We start from the raw sequence: 16,941 nt of genomic DNA, 5'->3' as shown, positions 1-16,941 counted from the left end.
TGACTGGCATTGAGTGTCGTTTTGGGCCAGCTCTCGCTGCTCCCTGAGCTTCTACTCCCTTGACGTAACATTGTGGATCGCATTACAGCGGCGCGATCCAGAATGGAAGGCCTCCAAAGGTGCCTGCCAGTTTGAACCGGAACGACCAATCATCCCAGGGCGTCAGAGGCAAAGCTGTGTTTGACCGTGCATCTTGCTAACTGTGACAGAAAGGCCCAACATCATTAATTAAACATCAGGCTTTTCCCCAATCATCGGATCGCCATGACGGGCTCGTCGGGCTGCCATGCCAACGGTCCCTGTCGACATGCCTTCGAAATCTAGAAGGGGGATTACATATGGTAATGGTTTTTGACAGCCTGCCATTTGCCTCTGTTAATCTGATAGGATAAGATATCTGGACCGCAGAGCATGGTGCGCTCTATCTGAGCCTCATATTGTTATGCTATTTAAACAAACAAACCCCCCCCCCCCAAACAAGCTGAATCATTCTGAAGATGCAAGCAGTGTCCTGGAAGAAAGCTTAATCCTCTTAGGGGCCTTTGATACAATCCCAAATATTGTCACTGACTGAAAAGTAGGCCTATATTTTTAGAGATGGATTTGTTCTTTTGTTATTTATTCTCATATTTGTATTTTTATATTCACTTTTTTGGGGTCTTTTTTACTTGTTTTTTTAACTTTGTGTATCTTCACACCGTGATAAAAATGACTCTAAATTAGGTAGCTTTACTCCACCTCAGAAGAGGATGTTAGCCCCCCTGGCTGTCAACCCACTTCTCATTGCTATGGTCCATTCCCCTGCAGAGAGAAGGAGAGGGGACACTTTTGTCTCTTGTTCTTGTTCAATTAAGCCTTACCCCCCAAACTCAGGGCTAAGCTGAAATGATCTACAGTACGTCTCCGTTTCCAGCAGTTCAATTAATATTTTAATGCACACTGTCATCTTCACATAAAGCCATGAACTGAGCCGGTTGATTGGCTAATGGAAATACAGGGAGCACAGCATGTTGCGCACGCTCTTGTTCAAAACAAGGAATGGTGGGGGGGGGGTGGGGGGGGAGGTACGTAAATCATCTCCTAGCATGATGTTCCTAGCTTATCCTCAAAGAGAAAAGCTTTTACCTGAGCTACCTTCTAGAAACAAAATAAATATTCCCAGATAAACGACCAGACAGTTAAACATCCACCCCTCCAAAAGCCAATTGGCCTGTTTTTCCTTTTATTAAATATCGATTTGATTTGTAAAAGGCCAGATGGTGCGAGGTTGAATAAATGTCATTTTCCCCTGTTGGTTTGACTGCAGTTTACTTTTCACGTCTACTCAGTAGGTGACATTTTGTGCACACTGCGGGGGCAAAAAACAAAACAAGACTTCCCCATCCTGGCCTTGCAAAGATTATGCATTCATTCACACTGATGCATTCTCCTAGTATTTACACATGGAAATACAATCTTCCAAGATGGAATCAATTACAGCTAAACACTCCACCCTAAGTATTCACTCATACAACACGCCGCCATCTTTCCAGAAAGGGAATGTTACGCACTATCAGTAAATTAATCAGCCACCGCCGCCAACGTAATGATAATCCTATGGTTTTTATTCACAATAACGCAGGAATAACATGTAGCTTATCAGCCACCTTGTGGGAATTGCGTGTCAGTGACAGGAGAGAGGAATAAGGCATTGTCTGACAACAAGCCATCTTTGAAACGCCTTCAAGAGGGAAATGGCATCCATTAGAGACTTACAGCAAACGCGCCTCTCGCCGGAGAGGCGGGGAGGTGGGGGTGGGCTGAAAACACACACACACACACACACACACACACACACACACACACACACACACACACACACACACACACACACACACACACAGATAATTGTTTATCCCTGGGAGAACCTTCAATGTGTGTCTGCGGGTGGCTAAGTAAGTTCGCCAGCAGTATTGGACAGGGAGAGGCCAACAGACCCAAGGCTCGAAAACATTAGGATGAATCAATTAGGCCACCATTAGCCAATAAAGTGGCCCTCACTGAGTCGTGTAATTATGACCCACAGCAAAGCCAATCGTATCGAGGCACATCGCTCCCCTTTTCTTTGTTTTAATGTTATTTGTTTAGGATAATCTGTTCTGTGGTTTTAATTACGTGCTTTAGGTCCAGGGCAGAATAAATAAATCATCGTTTGCTTCCATCAGACGATCTCTTTAGATGACAGGCGCACACAAACACATAGGTCTGGCGGTTTAGACTGTTGTTGTTCTATAAACATTTACAGCATGCTTGATCTGTGAGTGCGTAGCCAATGTGCCAAGTGCCGGGCGACTGAGGGAAATCGCAAAATAAGAGGCAGGAGAACCTTGGTTTTTTGTCAGCTTCATCAGAATCACATCGATCAAATTATTAACCAAAACAGCCTGGTGTCTTCTCATAGAATCTGAAATAACCATCCTGGGAACAAGTTAATTTTCCCACCAAATGGTACGTTAAAAAGAAGAGCTGTTAGTAAGAGACAATAGTATAGGCAGCAGCAGTCATTTAGTTCTTAACTCAGAGGACCGTGTGTTTGTGTGACAATGTGCTGTCAATGAGGGATGACAGTACACAGCCAACATGGCGCGTTGCATTGTTCCTCGCTGGGTCCCCCCTGACAGATGCTCCCCAAGACAGCTGGATCAGCAACACGAATGGAGCTGGGATCTGGGGTATTCACAGGGATAGGAGCACAAATGTGATATCTGGCTGATTAGGTAGGGTATACAGATGTCAAGCTAGCAAGGCTTAGGGTTCATGCTGGGGAGGCTGTTATCTGTCAGCCTCAGACACAAAACTGATGCCACAGTTTTTGTGTGTGTGTGTTTTCTTTAATAAAATGCACCAATTTTATTTTTTACTGTGAAACTCTAGCTTAGAGCAGTGGTTCTCAACCTTTTCAGGCTGCGACCCCCAAAATAATCATATTTGAACTGGGGACCCCCTACCGCGACGAGCACTTGGAATTGTAGGAGTTGACATTACTTTTAGTTTGACCCCATCTATTCCATTGTGAAAATGGCAGATCTACATGCTCACAACGCCTCGCGTTGCGAGGCGTTGTGAGCATGTAGATCTGCTATTTTCACAATTTTCATGCCTCTAATATTTGACAATTTGACCAATGTTTTATCAGAGGTACTAAAAAGGTCTTTAAAGTCCTTAAATTGTCACTTTAGAAATGTGTAGATACCCTGTATACACTTATACTGTATGTTGGTCTGTTTACTTTTGAGTGAGAAAACACCGACCCACAGGTTGAGAACCACTGGCTTAGAGTGTCTTGCACGCCGAAATAACCCTTTGGCTTTTTATTTGACTGGCTCCTCTTTTTCGCTGACCTTTGTTCCTGTTTCAGGCATAGCCCTTATACTTCTTTTTTTTCCATCTCCTCCTCTGTTTTTCCCTCCAAGAGATCTTCTAACAAAATGACCTGCTCTGGAACGGCCACTCTGCTAAAAGACTGATGTCTGAGGCGCTTCAAGCCAAGTCAAATAAACACTGTGAATGTAAGGCCGGGGCTTGGCAGCCGTGAATCGGATCATTGCGTGGACGCAGGGAATTTTTATGTTCCATTTTCATTTGACAGTCTAGACATTTTATGAGTTTGGGAAGAAATCCGAAGGCCTCGGCTTTCAGCTGAAACATCTGAGAAGGGCTTCCTCCTGTATATTTTTCGTACTCTCTCTCTGGATCCCAGAGTGCTGTTGGTTATGATTTAGTGACAAGAGAGATTCCTTCCCTCCCTCCCACGTTCGAAGGGACAGGGTCAAGTGAGTTGTCTGAAACAATAGCCCAGATTTAGACATTCACATGAAGAAGCCAAACATTTCATGAATCTTGTGAGGCTGGCAAATGTGCTTCTATCCACTTTGGAAAACCAAATGTACCCTTTTATTGTTTATCTCTGTCAAGGTTAGTGGTTTCCTTCTTCCCAAAAGCCTGTACTGCTGTGAGATATGTGTTTCAGTTAAAAAAGAAGTCAGAAACCACTAATTTTACTGTATGGGTTATTGTGGTGAGTGCTCATTTTAACACCCACTTAAGTCTGGTATTTACGAGGTGGTAACCGTAGAAAATTGCTCTGCCACACTTAGGGCCCACGCAGACGAAATGCGATATTGCATCAGATCAGATCTCGTGAATGTTGGAGAGTTGGGAGAGCAGAACGTCTGGTGATGTATAGGAAGCAGTGTGGACAAGAGGGGGTGTTCAGGGAACAGCTCACAGAGGTGTTCATGACATAACATAGGCTATGTTCAGACTGGGAGCCCTAACACTATTTCTGACCTATTCAAACTCGGGGAAAGAGATTTTGGCTAATTAGATGTATTCCACATTCCAATGTGGTTTAAAATGTGATTCAAATCTAAGGATTTTTTTTCTAAGGATACCGAAACTTGATTTATACTTTGTATGATGGACGGTGTCACTCAGCGGAAATAGCCAATCGGCTGTTTTCTGCGTGCGATACCGTCCTACGACAGAGAATTATTCACCCCATGTCATTGCGTTCGTTACCACAGCAACCAAGGATAGGTCGATGGTGTCTGAATTCCCATCTGATCACCTGTAAATAACAGTGTGGAAAAGATCAGATTTGACGAACAAATCTTATTTGCCTGCAGTCTGAACCAAGCCATGGGATCATGAGACAACAACATAGTGCCGGGCCCTGAGAGAGTTAGTTGAGTGCGGGTTTGTGAAGTGATCGGGGGGTTTTCCCCTCCATTCCTCGTCCATACATTATACACGCCTGATGAAGGAGTCTGTGTAATGAGACAGGATGTTTGTACAGTCCTGTGATCCCATGAGACTTCCCCTCCACCTCACCCCCCCCCCCCTTCAGTGTCCCCCCCCCCTTCAGTGTCCCCCCCCAATTCAATCTACCCCCTGCTGAGCACACGGCCTCAACTCCTGACCTCCTCCACTCGCCAACAGTCGCCACATTTGCATTTCCAGTCCCAACTTCAAGGGAGGAGGGGACGGACCCCCCCTTCCCTTTGGCCGTACAGCAGGCCCCTTTCTCATCCCACTGACCCCCTGCCCAGACCCAGCCCACCCGGACGGCAGTCTCGGGTTAATGCACCAAGCACTCCCATTGTCTCTGGATTAATGAAGTGCTCCCTGCCTGTCCCTTCTCATTCGATGACAATGAGACACATGACATGGGGTAACGTTTTAAATGGCAATCGACACACAGGCCTTAAAGTCACTTAAGTCGTATAGGGCCGCATAAGTGGCTGAGCCGCCGAAGCAACGATAACACTGGCTGCTTTTCATGCACTTGTCTTCTCCGGCATCAATTTGGTTTCTCATATAGTGGCGGAAGGTGTTTGCAATTGAAATGGATGGTCCTCAGATGGTGGAAGAAATATCAGCATCTTGAGTGTTTCACCTCCACCCAACCCCTCCGAAAAATGGAAGGCTGACCCTGGCTTCCCTATAGAATGGCAAGGGGGACCTCTAGTGGAAGTGAGAGGCTCTGTTTCCTCAGCATTCCGGCTGGTCCAGTGTTGTCCAGTCACTGTGTCTGTGGGAGGTGTTATTGTAGCCACGTTACTGTGAAAGACCCAGCGCTGCCACACACAACCATACGCTGGTGTATTTTCCACTACATTCTCAGTATGATTTTGATTTCTAGAGGTCTAAATCCACCGCATTGAACCATGACAATCGTGACAAACAACAGTAACAGTCGTGTCTGAATTAATCACAGTCTCCTAAGTGACAGAGTGCTGTTTGCAGTCAATGGGTTTTGTGTGTGAATTTCTATCTTTTTCTAATATTGTTTTATCACAATTTAGTGCAAAGCATACGCCATTTACTGCAGACATGGTGGGTTCTGTTTTTCCCACGTTATATACTTGCCAATAAAGATGACATTTAAAACATACTTAGTGCCCGTCAAATTCTGTTTACTTATACAGGAAATTTAAGTTAATGAAATTAAACAAATGGACTTTAATTATCTGTTCTGCCAAACTGTAGCCATACCCTTTATTCAGGCTCAGGAAAGAGAATAAAAAGGGAGATGATTTATCAAAGGTTTGAGGCCTTCCAAGACAGGCTGCACCTGATGCCAACTAGTCTACATAAGTCTCTGCCTATCTGTTTCTCTTGGCCAACCCTGTATTGCTCACTTTAACCACCTAAATCCTGTATACTTCGTCTAACAGGGTCCCACAAGGGTCTGTACTTGGCCCCCTCCTTTTTTGCCTCTACACCAAACCTCTTCGATGAAAATAGCAGATCTACAAGCTCACAACTCTTTATGCTGCGACGTTTTATGAGCTTGCAGATTCTCAACTAACGTTCACCCGTTTTCGCAGAATGTTTTTTTTTTCTATTTTGCCCAGAATAGGAACTCTATGGTTCATGTGGTTATCCTTTTTGACTCCTTTTGGGTGGTGCAACAGTAGCATGTATGGGTGGAGCTCAGCTTGGCGTCTGGGTGTCACCCGTGGAGGCAGACTCTGTGGCTGGCGGCTCGTTATGAGGCGTTATGCCACCATGGCTGTGATCTGCACCCAATGGTGGAATAAGTACTAACCCTAACCCATTTCTTACAAGTATCAATGCTGCAATGCAGAAATTCTAAAAGTCCGGAATTCAAAATGTACTTGAGTAAAAGTACAAAAGTATTGACAGAAAAAATTCTTCAATCACGTCTTCAAATGTATACAACATTTAATTTGAGAATAGCAGATCTGCAAGCTCACAATGCGATTGTGAACGCATTGTGAGCTTCAAACGGCCAAAATGTATATACTGTAGGGCTGAAGGGCTTAATTTATGTTTTGTATCAATAATCAACTCTATAAAGTAACTAGTTGGTAAAGTTTTCAAATAATTGTAGCGGAGTAGAAGTACAATATTTTAGATATTGTGGAGTAGAAGTAAAAGTGTTGGAAATTGGAAATACTCGAGTAAAGCACGAATACCTCAACATTGTACAGTACTCCAGGGGCGTCAATTGGGTATGGCAGGGGTATGCAGCTGCCATACCCTGGGTCCAGGGGGGAAAATAAAAGTTACCTTTAAATATAAATCCATGAATGTCTCTTTGTCTATCTGTCTTATATTGTTAAATTACAGTAAGATAACTACAAAATTTTACAAAATGGTCACTTTAACAAGGTATTGAGGCACGTTTACTAACATGCCAAGTTAAGCTGCACTTGAACAACCATTCTAGGCTGCCATATCCAGCCCAAGAAACCGTAGAAACGGGGGGAAATAGAATGTACTTCTTAAGGTATGGCAACATGTCTTGCACTCGCGCCTTTGCGCGCGTGCAAGACACCAGTCATGTTGCCATACCTTAGCTTTTTCTGAACTGACGCCACTGCAGTACTCATGTAATTGTACCTAACTTTACACCACTGTCCGCGCCACTGACCTCTGCCTCCCCTGTCCTTGCAGTGCTGAGTATCCGCGGTGCGCAGGAGGAGGAGCCTCCGGACGCGCAGCTCATGCGTCTGGACAACATGCTGCTGGCGGAGGGCGTGTCCGGGCCGGAGAAAGGCGGCGGCTCGGCGGCCGCGGCAGCCGCCGCCGCCGCGTCGGGAGGGGCCGGCACCGACAACTCCACGGAGCACTCCGACTACCGTGCCAAGCTGTCCCAGATCAGACAGATCTACCACACCGAGCTGGAGAAATATGAACAGGTAAACAGCGTTCATTTTGTCGACTAAGACTAAGACTAAAAGACTAAGATTTTGATTTTTTGTCGATAAGACTATAGGCTAGACTAAACAATTTCAGAAGACTAAGAATAAGACTATTAATTGTGTTATTCAAAAGACTAAGACTAAATCTAAGTCTAAGACTAATGGCTGTAAAAATTAACACTGGTATGTAACTGCAATGAAATTAAAGCCAAATACTTATTTAATGTATGGTTTAGTTTGACCAAGTAACAGGCAGTAGAAGACAATGATTTGTTCAGAGTTATGTGGTTACTGGTTATATTTAGCCCAAAAGACTAGACGAAGACTAAAAGACCAAAATTTGATGAAAAGATTAACACTGCAGGTAAACGATGTTAAACAGACGCGTTCGTAAACCCCTGAGCACAAGCACAAACTGCCAGTGTCATGTTGGTGAAACTCATCCACTGAATTAGTTAATTAGATTAGTATGATATGCAGTAGAATGGCCTGCTTACTCTCAAGTTGGTTGCAACATGGCATGCATTGTATCTTGTCGCTGTACATTTTATTGTTCTCATTCTGATGTTGTACTTAAACATGGGATCCTAGGCCGAAATGTACCATATTTATAGTATATCGCGTCACTGTCAGGCAGAAACCTCGTATCTGCCAAGTTTCAAATTTGTGTATTATTTCGTTAATTAAAGCCCTACTTCATACAAAAGTGTCACATAAAAGTAGTGAAAATAGCAGATCTAGGCGTTGTGTGCTTGTAGATTGGCTATTTCCACCATTTAAATTGTTTTTGGACATACAAGGTTTCCACTCGACAACGGCGATATACTGTACCTCTCAACTGTAGCCTGCAAAACGTAATTTACAGTAAATGGTGGAAGAGTGCAGGGACATTTATTTACCTAGTCACAATCCCGGTAAAATACGTCATGTGAAGACTCAATCTGCAATTATAGTTTCTTTGCTCCGCTGCAAAAAAGAAAAAGGAATGTTGTCATTATTCAATATTAAGTTGCATGGGCAGTTTTCCACTTCTCTCCCCATATCACTATCTACAGAATAAATCAGTGTGTGTTACCGCATAATGATAGCCCTGTTTACGAACCAGCGCGTACATAGTTGAACATTATAAGTTCCACAAATGAATGTGAACTCTTATTTGAAGTGAGTGTATTTGCTGTGTAGCCATGAATTTTCATTTCCTGGTGCCACGGTCTTGCGCTGTGAGTGTGGGTTGACAGGGTCCTTGACAGTATACTAGGCAGGGGCACTGGGGAGTGTGGAAAGGTGTGTGAGTATGTGTGTGACCATCACGTGATCACACTGTGCATTGTGTGTTTAACATTAACAATGTATGTGAAAGGAAAGGTACAGAAATACTTAAGGCAATAGACCAGTGTTTCCCAAACAATTCTTTTCATTATTATTGAAAACATTTTCAAAAGCTTTTCACCCCCCTCCTCCCCGGCATTGCATTGCAATGTGTTGTGAGCTTGTAGATCTTTCTATTTTCATGTGTATCTTTTGGGACTCAGCATCAGCAAAGGTTTGGGAACCAATTCAGACCATTACAGATGCTCTCTAGGGATGGGACGATACGCGATATTATCGTTTATCGTGATAAAAAACACTCACGATAATCATATCGTGGAGATTAGATTTATCGTGATATCCTCCTCCATCGTGCACTGGGATCAATTCACCTTTTATTTGCCGAGCTGCATATCCGGTACCACTTAAACCCTTTATAATTGATAAAACGTACTTATAATATTCGTACTTGACATATTTTTTTCCCACTTTCTATCAAATGTCTTTGCCACAAAATAGCCAGTCTACCGCGTTGTGAGCTTGTAGATCTGCTATTTTGGGGCAAATGTTCCGCCCCAGGATAATGTATTTTGATTATCGCGATAATATATATATCATATTTTTGGCACAATAATCGTGATATGACATTTTCATATCGTCCCATCCCTACTCTCCACCAATGACAGGGTTTTACTCTAGGCGGCTAGGCTTACGTAGCTTTTATAGACTGTTTATATTACTAGTGAGTAATTGAATCCAATTGTGCTGAGCACGCCCATGTTCCCACTTACTGAGCATTTGGTCTGCCTGAGCCTTCAGATCAAGTCTCTTATACGGCACTGAAATCCCGGGCGATCCATATGTGAAATATTGCCACAGTGAGGATCAATAGGTAGATGGCAACTCAATCTTAAAAGATGGCAGCCAGCCTTGCATATTAGATAATGTTTGACTCGGTAGGCTGCTGTCGATAGGAATTCATTATACCGCCTTAAATTCTGGATCCACTGGCTCAGACCAGTGTATACTGGCCTGTGCTGGTGGAAGCAATTTAAGGTGGTGTAATGAACCTATGGTGTCCATACGCACAATATGTGTATGCTTGTTTCCATGTGTGCCAGCGTCTTGAGACACGTTGTGGGCTTCAACCACAGATTCGCTCTCATTGCCTTGATCGCAGAGGTATTCCCGACAATAGAGCGCCTTCAAATGAACATGAGTAAGACAGACAATCAGGCGGATAGACAGAAACAGACACAGAGTGACACAGTTAAATCCAGGGAGAGATTGATACTGGGAGGGAGGAATAAAGAAGAGACAGTGGGAAAAAGAAAGAGAGACAGAGAGAGAGGGCGAGAGAGAGAGAAAGTGTAATATCGTGGCAGATTCACGCCTGGTGTCACACGGGGGAGGTGTGTGTGTGTGTGCGTGCGTGCGTACGTGCGTGCGTGCGTGCGTGCGTGTATTCGTCTCCCAGGCTAGCTACACTGTGAAAATGTGCTCGTAAGACGGGAGTAGCTGTCACGGGCACCTCTCAAACACACTGCCATCACCACTTCTGTTAAATATGAGAAATATCACCACTTCTATTCCCCCTCGGCTCTGTGAGCCAGTGTAGCCCCCAGAACAACATTAAGCACGGGGCTTGATTTCATTTTTCAATATTTCCCACTATGTGTGCAACATTTTCAATATTTCCACAATGTGCGCAACATGCTTTCATGCATTTAGAGTGATGCAGTGCAGCTTGTGTCCTCTATAGTGCATGCATTTTCACGCATACGTGTTGTATGTTTTCGTCGACGCTGAATTTTGCACGCTCACATTCAGGAGCCAAAGCTTTGCATCGTCCCCAGGCAGCCCTATTAATTTCTATCGACCTCGTGGAGGGCGCTTTTGAAAGAATTTCTGATTCATTTCAGTCAGTCCCCCCCTTTTATTTTTATTTTTTTCATTTCTCTTACAGGCGTGTAATGAGTTCACCACCCATGTGATGAACCTGTTGAGAGAGCAGTCGCGCACGCGGCCGATCTCGCCCAAGGAGATCGAGCGCATGGTGAACATCATCCACCGCAAGTTCAGCTCCATCCAGATGCAGCTGAAGCAGAGCACCTGCGAGGCCGTCATGATCCTGCGCTCCCGCTTCCTGGACGCCAGGTGTGTGGCTCTTTTTGTCTGTGAGTGAGGGTATGGGAGAAAGTGGTGCCTGATTAACACTTGGTCATGCATAGGGATGGGACAATAAGAACATGGCATAAGATAAAAAATAAATCCCGATTACGATATTATCGCGGTAATCAAAATCCATTATCTTGGGGCGGAACATCTGCCAAAAAGTAGCAGATCTACAAGCTCACAACTCGTCGCAATGCGACACGTGAGCTTGTAGATCGGCTATTTTTTGGACATTTGACATTTGATAGAGAGTGAAAGACTATCGAGTACGTATATTAGTACCTAAGTACCTTTTACCAATTATAGAGGGTTTAAGTCGTACCGGATATGCAGTATCTTCAAATAAAAGGCTAATTGATCCCAGGGCATTACGGAGGACGATATCACGATAAATTAAATCTCCACGATACGATTATCGCGAGTGTTTTTTTATGACGATAATATCGCTTATCGTCCCATACATCGGAAATAGCCGATCTACGAGCTCACAACACACACAACACACAACTAAGTACAAATCAGGCCTGGTGGAGTGTGTGTGTGTGTGTGTGTGTGCGTGTGTGCGTGTGTGTGTGTGTGTGTGTGTGTGTGTGTGTGTGTGTGTGTGTGTGTGTGGTGATCATATTTACATCTACTTGTACCCTTTAGTCTGTATTCCCTCGCTGAAATAAGCCCACATTTACAATATGGCAAAGGACTAATTACGTGCTTCTCTCTCATCCTCATGTCCATATGAATGGGAGATTGAGGAAGCTCATTATGTTATAAACGTGTTCGCCACACGCCATTTTGCGGCTTATTGCCACCTCTGCTCACAACGCGAGGCTTGGCTCCCAGCCTCCTTGGAGTTAGCGGCCATAGTTGTGCCGTTTAGACCCACGCGCATAATGATACCGGCCAGCCAATAACAATTCTCTCCAAGCTCCGTAACGTTGAACGCTTCCCCTTTCTTAAAGTAATCGCTTGTTCGCTTTAGATGCGTGTTTTGGATTTGCATACATTTCTCTTAGGATAAATCTCACTCACAGTCTGAGTCGGAGGCATAACATTTAAATGAGGCCTGCGCTCCCCTTACAAAGCTCCCCATCTATTCTCTTGCAAATGATTGCGGCGGTGCAGCAGGCAGGGGAAGGGAAGGGAAGGGAAAGGCTTTCACTGGTTGAGAGGCACTGCCATGCTCGGCTCCGCTGATTAATCTACTGGCTGCTGGAGCCCATGCTGTGTACATTTACATATTCTCAAGCAGGCTTTTGGAGTGTGGGACAGAGATTGCAGCACAAATCTCCTCAGCTGTGGATGTGTGGAAAGAGATTTTACAGGGTTTCCCCCTCCAGCTTATGTAAAGCACTCTTGAGATGTGGCACACTGCAGACATAACCTGATAGGTGCTGGAAATGGAGGGGTCAGTCAACTCATGGACATCGCCATACCATATTTTACATTTTCCGCCGTACAAAAGAAAGAGTTGTGTTGTTTATCCTTTTTTTTTTTTTTTTTTTTTTTTGAAGGTTCATTTTCATTTGTGAACCCCTGACAAAGGAACATCTTTCACTCCAGCATGGCTATTGTGCTAGGGTACATTATTATGCTGCCGTGAATTGTTACTGTGCTGGGGTCTCTGCATTTTCTGTGTTTATAGTGCACAAAGTAGAGATTTTTACACCGTGGTGATGTGTAGGCTATAATGTGATTTCCATGCAGCTGAATCTTTGTGCTCTTGCTTCCTTGCAGACGGAAAAGACGGAACTTCAACAAGCAAGCGACAGAAATCCTGAACGAGTACTTCTATTCACACCTCAGCAACCCTTACCCCAGCGAAGAGGCTAAAGAAGAGCTCGCAAAGAAGTGCTCCATCACAGTTTCCCAGGTAGGCCAGAGAACAGCGCCCACGTCTGTTGGGAGATTATTACACACACCAAGTGACTGGAAACTGATCTTAGTATTTCCTCGCTGTCGGGTGGAAACCTTGTATGTCCAAAACCGATCATTTATTATTTTAAAAACGAGTTAAAGTAGTGAAAATAGCCGATCTACAAGCACACAACATCTCGCACCGCGAGGCGTTGTGTGTTTGTAGACCTGCTATTTTCGCTACCTTTGTGCAACACCCTTGTATGATGAAGTAGGTTTAATTTACGAAAGAACCTACTGTTTTGAAACTTGGAGATACATGGTTTCTGCCCAATAGTGACGATTTGATGTTTTCTTAAATATAGGCATCTCCTGGCATTGCAGCACTAATATGTTGAATTCCTGTGTAATAATTGATAAACAGTAAAGGGGGCACTGACAATGCCACGGTTAACAGCATTTTATTAAAAATGCTTCAATCCATCATTTGGGAAGCAAATTGTTTTCTCATTTGGTTTCATTAGTTTATACAAAATGATTTGAGGATACATCTGGGCTTGATTGTGAATGCTTACTTAGGGGCCAGATGATTTGTGCATTGTCTCTTGGTGTCGTAATAAAGGAACATGTTTACCTACTCAGCGAATTGGAAACTTTGCAGGATTGATTTGGTTTTCATTTTAATGTTGTTTATCATTAGCGCCGGGCTTATCCCCGTAGCTTCATCTGGGAGTCCATTAGCAGTAATGGGTGTTAGCGGATGTTGACTGATTGGTGCTAGCATGAGTTCTGATGATAGCTGCAGTCATAGTGACATAATGAGACTGTTATTGGCAATCATTCCATCCTGGCACTAATGTAGATTCACAGCGCTGGTCTATCTAGCCCCTACCTCCTGACAGCCCCAGAGGCCGTCTTCACTATTAGGCCTGCCAGCGGAGGCCAGGCCGGCAAAAGACTCCTCTGATTCACCCTGACGTCGACGTCGGCTGTCAATATGGCAAGCGTTTAACGATTGTAAATGTCATAAATGATGTGCTTTCTGTGGCTTGTTGACTCAGGTTTCCAACTGGTTTGGAAATAAGAGAATCAGATACAAGAAGAACATCGGCAAGTTCCAAGAAGAAGCCAACATGTACGCCGCAAGAACTGCCGTAAATGCTACCAACGTATCCTCGCACGGAAGCCAAGCTAATTCACCCTCAACTCCAAACTCTGCAGGTGAGCGCACAGTCTGTTTCCACATGTTACTCCTTTCTAATAATGATCATGATTGTGAAAGTGCTATATTTAGTTCTGAATACATTTTGTCACGCTCTGGTGCTGTTCATGATACCAAACCACAAACTACTGTTACTGTACGTATATGAAGTATCGCAGCTTTTCATTAATTCAAGGACTGCAACTGTAGCAGCTCTTATGTGGTTTTTACACTCTTGAGTCCATAACGGCTCTGGTTACAATTCTGCCAAACTGCGATATGTCCAATGCACTGTATTGCTAGAAACTGAGGACAAGACAGTATGCAATATTATTTGGTGCTGCTACCAAAATGTTACATAATATGAATGTCATCATGTGCAGGTGAAATCAGTTGTGGTTCCTTGATCCACACCCAGGTTAAAAAAAGCACATTTTGAGCCATACACAGATTCTGACTTCAATGTCAGTGTAAAAGCACTCTTATAAAAGAAACGTGCCTGTCACCTGTCACCATGTAACATAACCATAGCATAGCTTAACATAGAGAGCGTAGAAAACTTTCTATGTCAGAGATTAGATTACCTGGGCCCCATGCCACGTCTCCCATTGCTTATTGCTCTTGCTTTTCAATTAACATTGTTCTTCACATTAACTTAATACCTCTCATGTTACTACACAATAAAATCCTCTGTGTTCATTTAACTTGGAGAGTGTGAAAATAGACCCTTACGTGGCCAATTTCTTTACGCTCAGACTTAAATTAACACAATGATTTTACTGTTTGTGTCAGATGTTCATGACATTATATTGCATACTACCGTATGTCTTACTGCGTTTTTCTGCTGCACTGACATACAAGCCTCTCGAGTTTCTATTTGCTCTGGCTCTAGGTTTGGTCACGAACACCTGTTTAACAACATTAACACGATGATAACACAAATCATGTGCCAAATGTCGTCGATGATATGAACGCCTCAGACAAACAGCGTCTGCTGCGTGTAATAGCTGCCGCTCTGCTGTTCACATGTCAGCATTGCTCTGTTCTGCTCTTGTCATCTTTATCTTGGCCTAGCTACCTGCCTGCCAGTGCCTGCTAGCTAGCTAACATCTGCATGGTGCTCCTCCAGGGGAGGGGGTGGCGGAGATTAGGGATGGGACGATACGAGAAGGTCATGTCGGGATTATTGTGACCAAAATAATCACGATTTACGATATTATCGCGATTTGTCAACCACTTGAACCCCTGCATCGATATTCTGGGGAAGAACATTTGCCAAAAAAATTGCAGATCTACAAGCTCACAACACGCCGCAACGCCGCGCATTGTGAGCTTGTAGATTGTAGAGCAAAGATTGTAGAGCAAAGACAACTTTGTAGAGGGTTTAAGTGGATCAAAGGTGAATTGATCCCAGCGTGTGATGGAGGACAATTTCACGATATATATAAAAAATCTCCGTGATACGATTATTGTGAGCGTTTTTTTTTTTTTTTTTTGCGATAAACAATAACAGCGATTATCGTCCCATCCCTAGTGGAGATTTGGGCCCGACCTCCCCTGGACGGGCCATTTGGCTTATCCTGCTTGCCCTCTTTCTATCTGTGATTCCGGTGCTCCCTCTCCACTTCCAGGTTCTGCTGGCTCTTTTAACATGTCAAACTCCGGGGACTTGTTCATGAGCGTGCAGTCTCTCAATGGGGACTCGTACCAGGGGGCTCAGGTGGGAGCCAACGTGCAGTCACAGGTAGGGGGCCCCTGAGCGGTGCAGCAGATAACCACAGGCACAGACGCATAGCTCGCTCCCCGCCACTAGGCCTGTTTGTGCACAGACTAGAGTCACACAAATCTTTCATGTGGATCCAGTGTGCTGTTTCACATTGACGTAGTAGCGCACTCACATTTAGATGCCACAGTTACGTGCTCACACTGAGAATAGTTGAACACAGATGTTTGGTTTGTTTGTGCGTGTATCATTCTTTCAACATGACAACATTTTCAGTCCTAAGTATCCGTGATGTCTGAGTGGATGTGATTGTCTCCCACCGCAGTGCCGTGTACCCATTATCAGGGGCGTCACAAGGGGTAGGAAAGTGGGACTGAGTTACTAGGGCCCAAGGTGGTGGAGGGGCCTTAATTATTTTATACTTTAGCTATTGAAAAATAGCAGATATACAAGCTCACGAGTGCCGCGCTGCGAGCTTGTAGATCTGCTATTTTTGAAAAGTCGTGAAAATGTGTGCAAATCTTTGAATATATGCATTTTTTAAGCGAACATTTGTAACTCAGATTTTGCTTCTGGGGGGTCCCTGGAACGAAATATTTTGAGATGGGGGTCCGTGGCCAAATACATACCATTTTGGGGGTCCTTCACATGAAAAGGTTTGAGAACCACTGCCATCGAAACATAGATTTTTCAAAAAACCTTAGAAGGATTTGAAATATTCAAAGATTTTCATGATTTTTCAAAAATAGCAGATCTACAAGCTCGCAGCGCGGCACTCGGTGCCGCGCTGTGAGCTTGTATATCTGCTATTTTTCAATAGTTAAAGCACAGGGGCCCCACAGTGAATCCTTGTACCCGGGGCCCAGAATTTGGTGCGACACCCCTGCCCATTATCATCCTGTCATCCTTTCCTCTCTCGTTCTTTGAGCTTCTGTTGTGCGACTCTGACCTTGCCTTGTTTGTTGCCTCTG

At 44.1% G+C, this 16,941-nt stretch overlaps 1 protein-coding gene across 3 annotated transcripts in view; it reads left to right on the top strand.

Annotated features, from left to right (window-relative positions):
* LOC308284509 (pre-B-cell leukemia transcription factor 1-like) overlaps positions 1-16,941 on the top strand; it is a gene marked incomplete at its 5' end in the record, with an annotated part of 64,500 nt that overhangs the window by 44,112 nt on the left and 3,447 nt on the right. The window contains 5 exons of one of the 3 annotated variants that reach the window (XM_080725153.1): positions 7,465-7,709; positions 10,987-11,177; positions 12,927-13,062; positions 14,108-14,267; positions 15,879-15,991. In XM_080725153.1, the coding sequence (XP_080581279.1) occupies positions 7,465-7,709; positions 10,987-11,177; positions 12,927-13,062; positions 14,108-14,267; positions 15,879-15,991 (845 nt within the window). Of the gene's footprint in view, positions 1-7,393; positions 7,710-10,986; positions 11,178-12,926; positions 13,090-14,107; positions 14,268-15,878; positions 15,992-16,941 lie in introns of all 3 variants that reach the window. The other 2 variants (XM_080725152.1, XM_080725151.1) reach the window with 2 other exon arrangements.

Source organism: Nannobrachium achirus, assembly GCF_963921795.1.
Source record: "Nannobrachium achirus genome assembly, chromosome: 1".
Classification (NCBI taxonomy): Eukaryota; Metazoa; Chordata; class Actinopteri; order Myctophiformes; family Myctophidae; genus Nannobrachium; species Nannobrachium achirus.
Note: the sequence above shows the minus strand (reverse complement) of the source record. Positions and strands in the feature narration are given on the sequence as shown.